Below are 13,356 nucleotides of genomic sequence, written 5' to 3'. Positions count from 1 at the left end.
AGGAAATTAAAGAAAATCAGACTCAGATTTTGCTTTTTATTTACAAATCTAATAGAGCACTAATAAGAAAAAGCAAATTCTCCTCTACCTCTTTTGCATACAACGTTCTCAATTTCTAAGAAGATATGAGCTATATTATTGATACAATAAATTTTTGGACAAATGTATTACCAGGTGTACAGTCAATCCACCAAGATTTAACATTTCTAAAACTTATATTAAAGTGTAACTGAGCAACTTCACTTTCACTTTTCACTTTCATGCACTGGAGAAGGAAATGGCAACCCACTCCAGTGTTCTTGCCTGGAGAATCCCAGGGACGGGGGAGCCTGGTGGGCTGCCGTCTATGGGGTCTCACAGAGTCGGACACGACTGAAGCGACTTACCAGCAGCAGTAAACATTCATAATATATATATAAAATTAGTAGTACATATGTTATTGTGCCTCATAAAGGTTGATTTTAAAATGCTTTTTTATCTAAGCCTCATCTTTTATATTTTCTTAGAAGTAGATAACACATGTAAATTAGTTAAACTATAAAAGCTGACACATCTAATTTCAACATACTTCTCTTAATTAATAGTAGGTCAGAAATCTTAAAAGATCAGTGAAGTAGCAAACGTAAATATAAGAGTACTTTGATAAAATACCACGTGTCAAAATTTAGATGATATGAACATATTACACAAATCTGCAAATGCAATGCAATCCTTACCAAAATACCAATGACATTTTTACAAAACTAGAATGCATAACTCTAAAATTTAGGTGGAAACACAAAATACCCCAAGCCAAAATAATCTTGAGAAAGAACAGAGCTAACCTTAGACTTATCTGCAAAGGTACAAAGAAAAGATTTTTTAACTATAAGAGAATATCATGAACAACTTCATTACAAAAACCTTCAAAATGGATTAAAGCCAAATTTCTAGAAAAATGTAATTAACCAAACTAATTTACTAAAACTAAGTTGAGAAGAAATAGAAAACCTATTTTCTATTTTCTAGAAAACTCACGTATGGGCTTCCCAGGTGGCGCTAGTGGTAAAGAACCCACCTACCAATGAAGGAGACTTAAGAGACAAGGGTTTGATCCCTGGGTCAGGAAGATCCCCTGGAGGAGGACATGACAACCCACTCCAGTATTCTTGTCTGGAGAATCCCATGGACAGAGGAGCCTGGTGGGCTATACAGTCCATGAAGTTGCAAAGAGTCAGAGAAGACTAAAGCAACTTAGCACACATACAGTCTCATAATTACTGCTTTTAAATATGGTTTTTAAACCTTGCCACCTATTCACACAAGTATGAAACAATGCATGCACAAGCTTATTTATAATAACTATCTGTTATGGCAAAAGATTACTATAAACAACCCAAATACTATCAACATAAGAGTAGTTAAATCTTGGTACAAGTATATAATGGAATTTCATGAAGTTATCGAAAAAAAAAAAAAAGAAAGAAAAAGTTTTATGTATGAATGAAATAGAATCATCACCAGAAAATTTTAAGTTAAAACTTAATTCAAGGTGATAAATATTATGTATAATATGCTGCTGTGAAAACTGAGAGATAAATAAAATCTCTATGTTTTTGCATAAAGAAAATAAAAAGGTATCTAAAAATTCAACAGTGAATAGGAAGATAGATGATAGACTGGAAGTGTATTTCTCATTGTAGCTCCTCTACCTCTTTTAAACACCTTTTTGAGTTTGAGCCACATGAATGTCCTATCTTTGAAATCACATATTTAATTTAAAATTAACATCTTCCCTGAAACATGGAAGGCTTTACAGTTGAGATTCAAATTTAGAATATCTTGAGAAAAAAGAAGCTTGAGATATCATACTCCCTAACTGCAGATTATACAACAACCCTACAGTAATCACAACAGCATGGTAGATACAGAAACAAGACACACAGATCAGCAGCTCAGGACAGAGAGCCCAGAAATGACCCCACGAACATAGGGTCGATCCACCCATGACGAAGAAGACAAGAAGAAAGTAAAACAAACTCGTGGCTAACAGGAGGCAGAGGGAACGGGAGGGACGAGATAGGGGTACAGAATTAAGAGACATAAAATACTATACACAGATTAAATAAGCAACAAAGATATATTGTACAACACGGGGAAATATACTCATTATTTTGCAATAACTTTAAATGGAATATAATCAAGAAAAATACTGAAGCACTATTTTGTACACCTGAAATTAATACAATTTTGGAAATCAACTATGTGCTTTAAGTCGCTTCAGTCTTGTCTGACTCTTTGTGACCCTATGGGCTGTAGCCTGTCAGGCTCCTCTGTCCATGGGATTCTCTAGGCAAGAACACTGGAGTGGGTTGCCATGCCCTTCTCCAGGGGATCTTCCCAACCCAGGGATTGCACCCACATCTCTACATCTCCTGCACTCACAGATGGGTTTTTTACCACTAGCATCACCTACACTTCAGTAAAAACAAAAACAAAAACAAAAAGCATATCTTATAAGTATTAGGTTAGATGCACTGCCTTCAAAATAAGGAATAAGATGAAACTGCCTACTATCACTACGCACAATTTTCTCAATGATCTAGCCAGCGTGTGATGACAAAAAGAAAGTAAAATATAATAAAAAGGATTAGAAAATTTTAAAAAGGAGAAAAATATGTAGGGAAGCTATAATTTTCTATGCAGAAATCCTCAAAGATTCTACATATAAACTAATAAAATAAGAGACTATAAAAAAGTAGCTGGATCTAATACTCATACATTAAAAAAAACTGGATGTCTAAACACAACATTTTATTAATTTTTACTGGAGTATAGTCGCTTTACAACGTTGTGTTAGTTTCCTGCTGATACCCACAAATGAATTTAACAAAAGATACACAATACTTTCATGAAAAGTTTAAAAAAAAATAACTGAAAGACATTAAAAACAACTTAAAGATATGCCCTATATAGGATAAGGTAAACTCAAAATTTAAAAGTCAGCAAAAGATGCAATACAATCCCAAACAAAATCCAATGGGACACTTGGGGAACTCAATAGAATAAGTTTAAGATTTAACAGAAAAAAAAAAAAGAAAGCAAGCAGCGGCAGAACAATCCAGTCAGTCCTGAAGAATATGGTACAAAAACCTGCCCTACCAGGTATTAAGGTGTATGAAGCTAAAGAGTGTGGTGTTTCTGCAGGTAATGATAAACTGACCGAAGGAACAGGACAAAGAGTATAGAAACAAATTCCCATATATAAGAGAATTTTATGATAAATGTATTATTGTAAATCGGAAAAGTGTGAATAAACAATTATCTAAAAGAGGAAAACGGGCTTCCCAGGAGGCTCAGTGGTAAAGAATCCACCTGCCAAGCAGGAGATGCAGGTTCAATCTCTGGGTTGGGAAGATCCCCTGGAGAAGGAACTGGCAACCCACTCCAGTATTCTTGCCTTGGAAATCCCACAGACAGAGGAGCCTGGCATGCTACAGTCCATGGGGTTGCAAAGAGTCAGACGTGACTTAGTGACTATACCACATCATTAATCAATCAGTAAAATAGTGGTGATTTACCTCAATTCTTTTTTAAAATAGCTGTTTTTGATCAATGAAACCAAGTAATCTAATAAAACTTTTGGCATATTAAACATTATTTTCCCTATATATCCCCCATAAGTTTCTTTGTCTATATTCTTAGTTAATGGAAGAATTAGATTGAAGCAATGAAGCCAAAATCCATGGAGATTTACCAGATGCCTCTGACTTCTTCACATCCGATTTCTAAGCAAAAGCTGTCAATTTTAACTGCTATAAACATTTTTCAGATTTTCCTCTCTCTTCTTTATCCAAATTGCCATGCCTTAATTAAAGCCCTTATTTTCCACATAAGCTATGACAGCAGGTTTCTAACTGGTTTCACTGCTTCCAACTGCATTATGCTGTAGGCCATCTTTTGAGGAAAACACTTTCCAAAATGCCAGTGAGGTCATGTCATTTCCTTACTTAAACTTAAAACTACCTTACTTACTACCTTACTTAAAATTACTCCCTATGGTCTTTAAGATAAACCTCAGAAACTTTTAAGCTGTGTATACATAGCATGAATGGCCTAATTACTGCTAAACTGAGTCTCTTGGCTCATCTTTCATGATTACTCTAGGTTGTACCTCTATTCTTGAAATCACTAAAACAGCTTCTTCAGTTTGCTCCTACTTACAGCTGCCCAGAAGACATTCGCTCCTATTAGCTGGTCTCTTCTTACAATTCCTGAATACCTCTGTCTCCCTTATCTGTGACTTACTTATGAATTCAAGGAATTAATTCTTCAAGATTTAGTTCATAAATCACCTCTTCTAGCAAGCTCATTCTCTTCTGCTGTTATATATCATCTCTGTTTCTACAGTATCTTTTCAGCCATACTTTTCATACTACTTGATAACTGTTGAACTAGATCTGTCAATTTTGTGTGACATCCTTAAAAAGAAAGACATTTTAGGTCCTTAGACCCCAGAACCTAAGGAAAGTATAGTACCAACACCAATCATAAATGCTTATTAAGTGAATATATGAACAAATCAATCTAACCCTAACATAAAAGGTTTATATATATATATGAAGCATACTTTATTCAATTTTATATTACTTACCAAATTTTAGTGCTGCAAGGATTCAACATATAAAGATCCATATTTTCTATAAGAATAGCAGATGTGCTCTATTTTAAGGGAATAAATTAAAGAAAAACATTTACTTCAACTCTCAAGTTTTCTAGGTTTTCTATATTTTTAGATATTAAAATATGCCTAAGAGACTGAAACACCTGGGAAGAAAGCATAATAGCGGCTAAAATTTACAAGTTTTGTCTATACTATGCTAAGTAAGGCTTGTAATAAAACAACTAAAATTAAACATCTGTTGCTATAGAAGCAAAATGATTTTTCCTATTAGCTATTTCCTTTTAAAACACAGGTTTTAAAAGTTTAAAAACCAAGTATATGCCCTTCAGTAGGTGAATGGATAAACTATGGTACATCCAGACAATGGAGTATTATTCAATACTAAAAAGAAAGGAGCTATCAAGTCATGGAAAGACACAGATGAAACTTAAATGCATATTACTAAGTGAAAGAAGTCAGTCTGAAAAAGCTACATATGGTATGATTTCAACTATATGATATTCTGGAAAAGATAAAACTAGGGAGACAGTGAAAAGATCAGTGGCTGTCAAAAGCTGGAGGACGGAAGAAGTGAATAGGTAGAGCACAGAGGAGTTTTAGGACAGTAAAAATACTCTATATGATACTATAATGACAGATACATGTCATTATACATTTATCCAAACCCACAGAATATATAAGAGTGAGCTCTAACGTAGACTATGGATTTCAGGGGGTAACAATCTGTCAATATAAATTCATCAACTATAACAAATGTACCACTCTGGTGGGAGATGTTGGTAATGGAGGAGACTAACATATGTGGGGACAGAGGGCATATGGCAGATCTCTGGACATTCCTCTCAATTTTGCTGGGAACCTATAACTGCTCTTAAAAAAAAATGGTGCAATGCATCAACCAATACACCAAGAATTCACGTAAGAAATTATGTCTTTAAAAGCATAATCTTGCACTTATTAGTGGATTAGGAAAATAGCTCATGTTAAAATATAGTTTCCAGGAAACCACTGCTTATATTTAATAAAATCTCTAGCTTCCTATATGTATAGAAGAATTTTGTACTTAAGTACCTTGGCTTCTGGGTTAGCTGCCAAAATTTTGGCACCACATTCTACTGAAGCATAATTATTTCGATTTTTCTGGACCTTTTTTGTGGCATGTAGACCTCCATTAGAAGATGGATGCATTGACTGACCTGCAGACAAACCTTATTATGAACATATATATATGATGATTATGATTGAAAATACCCACAACAAACAATCTCAAGAACAACAGGCTGCCATCTAGAGTCCAGGTTTTAATACTAAAGAGAATGTTTTTAAAACCCATATGAAATAGCTTTATATCCTTAGTAAACAAATTAACTACAAAAATCCACATTACTTGACTTATGCTTAGTGTAATTCATAAAATGAAGTTTACTATGAGAATCAAAACTTTTGCATATACATTTTACTGTATTAAGGATAGAAGTTTAAAAAAAAAAAAAGAAGTTTATCCATCACTAACCCCAACAAAATTTTTAACTCTGAGACTTTTACAATGACAAAGAGAAAGTGTAATACTTTAGTCCAATTCTGTTTACAGTTTAAAGCTTTATGACTGAGAACTTTCCATGTTTCAACTTTCCTCTTACAAACTGAGATGGAAAATCACTGCTTTGCCCACTTTATCTTATTTTAGCCTTGTTTAATAATTTACAATAATGTATTTTAATTAAGATTAATAAGACACAGACATAGACAAATTCCATGTGGGCAACCAAAAGCATATTGGTAAGTTTCACCTTTAAAAAGTTTTCAGAAGTTTTACTTTATTTTACCAATTAAAAAGAGAAACTGCATATTTAAACCAATCCCTTAAAAAAATTACATTATAGTGCTTCCTTACTTTTTTCTTTTTCTACTTCCATAACTTTCTTCTTCCATTCATCAAATGTTGGTATATCTTCTGGGTCTTTGGAATTTGTGACAGGTGTAGGGTCAATTTCTCCCGGCTTTGTATAATCAGAACTCTGAAAGAAATGTCAAAAATAAATAGATTTCAGGTTTCAAAGAATACAGAGAAAACAGAATAAATTATACTAGTAAATACAAATGTTTCTGTCAAATTAAACTAGAAGTCCAATTTTATAATGAATGATAGTATTTTGGAAAAAACAAAAACATACAAAGGAAAGTTTTGGTTTAACTTAAAAGCTGAGTTTCTCTCTGAAGAATTAAAACCTTCTACCTGAGTATCACAGGATGAATCCCTTCATATGTTAGCAGTATTAGCATGGGTTGTAATAAACTCTATATAATTTCATAAGCCAACAATTACCCATACAAAAACTGTACAGATACTATAATTGCTGTGAATCCACCTTAAAATCTACATTAAAGTAATATATATTAAAGCAAGCTAATTTTAGAGGTAGTACAGAGCAACTAAGCTTGCATACATGCATGCATACTGTTTCTACTAAATCCTTAATAAAAAGTACCATTTATATAACCAATAAAGACCTACATTATAGCACATGGAACACTGTAATAACCTATACTGGGGGAAAAAAATCTGAAGAAAAAGTTGATATACATATATATGCAACTGATTCACTTTTCTATACAACAGAAAGTAACACAACGTGCTCAGTCACTTCAGTAGTGTCCAACTCTTATACAACACTATCAATCAGCTATTGTTGCTGTTGTTATTTAGTTACTAAGCGGTATCCAACCCTTTGCAACCCCATGGACTGTACCCGCCAGGCCCCTCTGTCTATGGATTTCCCAGGCAAGAATACTGGAATGCGTTGCCAGTTCCTTCTCCAAGGTATCTTCTGGACCCAGGGATTGAACATGCAACTCCTGCTTAGGCAGGTGGTTCTTTACCACTGAGCCACCAAAGATTTCAATAAAAAATTTAAAAATTAAAGTATCATTTATATAAAATTCTAAGGTGGCTGTAAAAACTTAAATGTGAAAAGCAAAGCTTTAAAGAAAGTATAGAAAAGATATCTTCATGATTCAGGCTGTACCAGGATTCAGCAAGATGAAGGAAAGCATTTTTTAAAAGGCTGATAAAATCTGGCTAGATTACAATTTGAAAATTAAATTTATCAAAAGGCCATACACCACACAGTTCAATAAGCCACAGACAGAAATATATGAAACACATTCAGACAACAAAGGATTATTACTAACCATAAATACTGCCTACAAATCAATAATGGGGAAAAGTGGAAGAGGAACAGCCAACTGAGTAAAGAGAAAATACAAAGTGTTCACTCTTAGTAAAATCAGGGAGTGCAAATGAAAACTAAAGATAATAAAGTATACCAAACTGATGGAGGTTAAAATGTGATAGCCTGTTGAGCCACGGACATCTATGGACTGCTAAAGTGAGTGTGACATTTAGCAATATTAAAGATATGCATACTCTATGATCCAATAATTTAATTCCCATGTATAAATATCAATTAAAACATACATATGTGCCTAAGAAAATATGCATAAGGACACTTATTACAGCACTATTCATAATGTCAAAAAATTAGAAATAATCTAAATATCTATGAATTGAAGAACAGGTAAATTGTGGTAGAATCAAATATAACAGTGAAAACAAAGAATAAATAAAACTCAAAAACAATGTTGAGTAAAATGATATTTAAGAATGACATCATTTTATGTTTCAAAATATGCCAAGTAATAATAGTATGTATTGTTTATAGCAATGAATATTTGAAAAAAGCTTAAAAATATACTCTAAAATGTAAACAAAAAACAAATTCAAGATAGTGGTTATATCTGAAGCAGAGAGAAGATATGTAACTGGAGAGGGCATACAATTCAATCTGTCATTTTAACCTTAATTAGAAGAATGTATGCAAGGATGTTCATTCCATTTTAACATTATTTCTGTCTTCCTAAAACAATACATAATGCATTTATTAATAGTGCCTTGAGAAGTATACAAAATCTATTTAGACCATAAATCTTGGAAAAGGAAATGGCAACCCACTCCAGTCTTCTTGCCTCGAGAATTCCATGGACAGAGGAGCCTTGGTGGGCTCCAGTCCATGAGGTTGCAGAGTGGGACACAATGGAGAGACTAAAACTCACTCACTTCAGTAAATGGCACAAATCTCATATTAGGGTACATTTTTGAGTACTAATGCTAATTTGTATATTAGTATAACACACCAACCCGAATTTCTATAATCTTGCTTTAGGAAGACAAACTAGCAAATTGGTTCCTCTACAACCTCCATGTTGGGAGTGTTTTGCAGAACACACAAGCTTATAAAAGTATGTAGCTATTTAAAAACTAATACACAGAAAATAAAACTAAAAGACCAACATTACACTAATTTAAAAATTAAATAATAAAAATTTAGTTTAAGTGAGAAAATAAACAAATATTTATAAAAATTAATCTAGTTGAGATGCTTGAGAGTAAAGCCCAAATACTAAAAGAAATACAATAAAAAGTAAGAATACACACACACTCTTTGAGGGCCAGGCAGAGCACTCTCTCTCACCTCTTAGCAACAAATATAAAAACTAAACAACACAATAAAATTACTTTGCAAAGCATTATAACAAGCAAAGGAATGGAATTTACAATTAATTACTTCGTAAATTATTTAATACTCCAAAAGAGCTGTCAGAGAATGAACGTTATCACAGAGTGTCCAGTAGTTCTATACACCATCCAGTTGAGAATAGTTCTGCCCAGTTAAGTCTGTGTGAGTGGGAGAGCTTATCCCTGTTATCTCAAGGATCTGCAAGACACTGCTGTGAATGGTCAAGGCGAACAAGCAAATCTTGGGCAAAACTAGCTGCACTGCTTGAATTCTAGATTTGGTACTTAAATAGCTCAAAGAAGACATTTTTGTAATGTTTGTCTAATTTTATTTATGCCTGTGGTACTTGACAACTGAACCGTAACACACACTTGTCTTGGTTTCACTGGAAAATTGTTCCTACAAGATCTTGGACTATGAAATGTTAACTTCCTACATTTATAAGCAGCATTACAGAAACAGCTAGCCCAATGATAGTCAGGTCTCCAGAATGAAATTTAGTTAGTAATGAATGCAGATTCACAGAAAATATGTAAAAGAAAAAGTGGAGAACAGAAAAGTTAAATGAGAAACAAACAAATACAGATGTGGCACTCAGTACTTTGAACTCCGATTCCTCATTTTGTTTTTGTTAAGTTCACTGAGTGGCCTTTCTCTCTTTTATTTAGTTATTTCTTAGATGAAGGGAATACACTTCTCTGCCAACATTCTTTCAGGAAATTCTGTACTGGCCTGTGTACTGGCCTCCACATGAAGTCAAAGTAAAAACTCAAAAAGAGAAAAGAAAATACAACTATTATACAGGGATGAGCCTTGCCTTTAAGAATCATATTCGTTAATATAAGCTGGTCTAGTTGTATTTTGCACACAAATAACAAAGGGTAAAATGTCCCTTTAAAATAATTCTAGTTGAAGAGCCTAAATTTAATCCTGTATTACTGAGTTATAGTTTGAAGATACTTAAAACAATCAAAACTTCTATAAAGCTCTCTTTAAAAATTGCTTAAAAAAGGACTTTATGCATCTGGTACCAAACAGTCTATGGCGGCAGAAAACCATTTATAATTAAATACAACCAAAGAGAGGTCATACTTGGGACAACTTTATATATGAACATTACACTGGCAATAGTTTCATGAAGTAACCACTTGCTCTCTGGGAGCACACTTCACCTCAGTTCCACATTTATCACTAACTATTGATCCCTTAACTTTATGGCAAATACAATTAACAAATTACAAGATTAGTTAAAAACAAAAATGCATTGTGTAACAAAGTAGGAGACAGTGCATGTTATTTACCTACCTCATTTTTTAAATTATTTGAAGAAGCATTCAATGCAGATTTTGGATCACTACCACCCTGATCACTTGATGAAACTTTTGATTCAAATTCTGATTTTGTTATCTTTCCTTTGCCGTGCGAAGATGACACATTTTCTATATGTTGGCCGACAAGGCTATTTGAAATCAAAAGGCATATTAAATCAACAAATTTCAGCTGAATAACAAGTACACACAAATCCAAACTATAAAAAGTGTACATGAATACAAAGTAAACCAAGAAAGGAGCACAAAGAAGTTTCCTCTCAATCATAAAGCTGAATTAAGTATGCACCAAAGTCTACTCAAAGGTGACACTGCCATTTATTATAGAATCATATAAAGGACAAACAACAGCTCACACTCACCTTTCAGGTGGACTGACAAAGGAAGGCTGGTCAACTGGAGCATTTGCATCAAGGGCCTCACCAACATCACAATCAGTTTCAGAATGCTCAGTTTCCCCTGGCTTGGCTATAGGGATAGTACCAGAGTCTTCTATTTCACTAAAATAGAAACAAAAAAGACGATCTGACAATTTAATGGACATAATGCAGCATAAGTTAAAAGTGATATTAGTGATTTCCAAAACAAATCCAAGCCAGGAAAAAATGCTTTATAGTTCTACAGAGGGTTTTCAAGAATTCACATACTGTAAGTTGTGTAAAGATTTAAAACATGTGAACTGTAGACCCTGGATCTGCTGGTGCTCTTGCCTGGCCTCTAAATAGCTAATTACCAACATTTAAAACAAAATATTGTAGGTTAATATTTGATTTTGTCAAAAATAAGATTTTTAAATTATTTATTCTAAATGCATCTTCTCTCATGTTTCACTTCTATTAGTACATCCTACCAATATTAGAGTTATTGCCTACAGTATCAAGAAATCATCTATTATCTCAAAATGCTTCACTAAAGTTCTTAAAGCACTTTCATAATTTCATTTAAAATATCAGATCAGATCAGATCAGTTGCTCAGTCGTGTCTGACTCTTTGCGACCCCATGAATCACAGCACACCAGGCCTCCCTGTCCATCACCAACTCCTGGAGTTCACTGAGACTCACGTCCATCGAGTCAGTGATGCCATCCAGCCATCTCATCCTCTGTCGTCCCCTTCTCCTCTTGCCCCCAATCCCTCCCAGCATCAGTCTTTTCCAATGAGTCAATGCTTCGCATGAGGTGGCCAAAGGACTGGAGTTTCAGCTTTAGCATCATTCCTTCCAAAGAAATCCCAGGGCTGATCTCCTTCAGAATGGACTGGTTGGATCTCCTTGCAGTCCAAGGGACTCTCAAGAGTCTTTCCCTACCTTACTTTCATTTCACTAAACAATCATGTTCAATATAATGAGAAAATAAGATGTACTGTTCAGATATATAGTATCTAGGCTTAAATACTAAGTGTTTAACATTTTAAAATTTTAAAAACTATCATTATTTCTAAGCATGTCTTCTGTTCCCTCGTCCCTTACCAGGGCAAACTCCTAAACCCAGTTCCTCATATTCTAGAAAAGAGAAAAATAGTACTGATGATAACAATTGTATTAATTGATGCATATATTCTTACTCTATGCCAGATACTATCCTATACATTTTACATAAGCTAACTCATTTGACAAAGGATATGTTTAATATACTATTAAAAGAAAGGGGTTTTTGTTCTTTGTACTGTTGCTGAAACTAGGCGTACAAAACAGATTTTCTAAATTAAGGAAACGTTCAACATCACTAATCATCAGGGAAAAGGAAAATCAAGACCACAAAGAGATATCTGTCATATGGCTATTCTCAAAAAGTTTACAGGGATTTCCCTGGTGGTACAGTGGTTAAGAATCCACCTCCCAATGGAGGGACCTGGGTTCAATCCCTGGTCCGGGAACTAAGATTCCCTATGCTGCCGGGCACCTAAGCCTGTGCACTCCAACTAGAGAATAATCCCCACTCGTTGCAACTGAGAGAAAGCCCATGCACAGCAATGAAAATCCAGTGCAGCCAAAACTAAATAAATTCCAAAAAAAAGAGTAAGTAACACATGTTGGCAAGGATGTGGAGAAAGGAGAACCCGTGCACACTGCTGGTGGGAATGTAAATAGGTGCATCCACTATAGAAAACAGTATGGAGGTTTCTCAAAAAAATTAAAACTATGACCCAGCAATTTCACTTGTATGTACTCGAAAAAAAACAGAACACTAATTTGAAAAAATACATGTACTCAATGTTCACAACAGCATTATTTACAATTTCCAACTCATGGAAACAACCTAAGTGTTCACCAACAGATGAATGGATAAAGAACCTGTTGTATATATATCCACACATGCAATGGAATGCTACCCAGCAAAAAAAAAAAAAAAGAATGCAATCTACCCATTTGCAGCAACATGGATGGACTTGGAGGGCATTACGCTAAAAGTGAAATAAGTCAGAGAAAGATAAATACTGTATGAGATAACTTATCTGTGGAATCTAAAAAATAAAACAAATTAGTGAATGTAACAAAAAAAAGCAGACATACAGATATAGAGACGAAACTAGTGGCTACCAACGGGGAGGGTTCAGTTCAGTTCAGTAGCTCAGTCACGTCCAACTCTTTGTGACCCCACATACAGCAGCACACGAGGCTTCCCTATCCCTCATCACCAACTCCTGAAGCCTACTCAAACTCATGTCCATTGAATCGGTGATGCCATCCAACCATCTCATCCTCTGTCGTCTCTTGCTCCTCCTGCCTTCAATCTTTCCCAACATCAGGGTCTTTCCAAGAGTTGGTTCTTTGCATCAGTTGGCCAAA

At 34.3% G+C, this 13,356-nt stretch overlaps 1 protein-coding gene across 6 annotated transcripts in view; it reads right to left on the bottom strand.

Annotated features, from left to right (window-relative positions):
• Positions 1-13,356, bottom strand: part of SUCO (SUN domain containing ossification factor) — an 89,467-nt gene that overhangs the window by 45,960 nt on the left and 30,151 nt on the right. For 5 of the 6 annotated variants that reach the window (XR_003514913.1, XM_027564837.1, XM_027564838.1 and 2 more), the window contains exons 5-9: positions 10,931-11,068; positions 10,546-10,699; positions 6,558-6,681; positions 5,735-5,871; positions 4,634-4,701 (exon numbers count right to left, since the gene is read on the bottom strand). Coding sequence is in view for 5 of the 6 variants with exons in the window: in XM_027564837.1 (XP_027420638.1) it covers positions 4,634-4,701; positions 5,735-5,871; positions 6,558-6,681; positions 10,546-10,699; positions 10,931-11,068 (621 nt within the window). In the remaining variant the exon portion in view is untranslated. The remainder of the gene's footprint in view (positions 1-4,633; positions 4,702-5,734; positions 5,872-6,557; positions 6,682-10,545; positions 10,700-10,930; positions 11,069-13,356) is intronic. The other variant, XM_027564839.1, reaches the window with a different exon arrangement.

The sequence above is a fragment of the Bos indicus x Bos taurus genome, chromosome 16 (genome assembly GCF_003369695.1).
Source record: "Bos indicus x Bos taurus breed Angus x Brahman F1 hybrid chromosome 16, Bos_hybrid_MaternalHap_v2.0, whole genome shotgun sequence".
Classification (NCBI taxonomy): Eukaryota; Metazoa; Chordata; class Mammalia; order Artiodactyla; family Bovidae; genus Bos; species Bos indicus x Bos taurus.
Note: the sequence above shows the minus strand (reverse complement) of the source record. Positions and strands in the feature narration are given on the sequence as shown.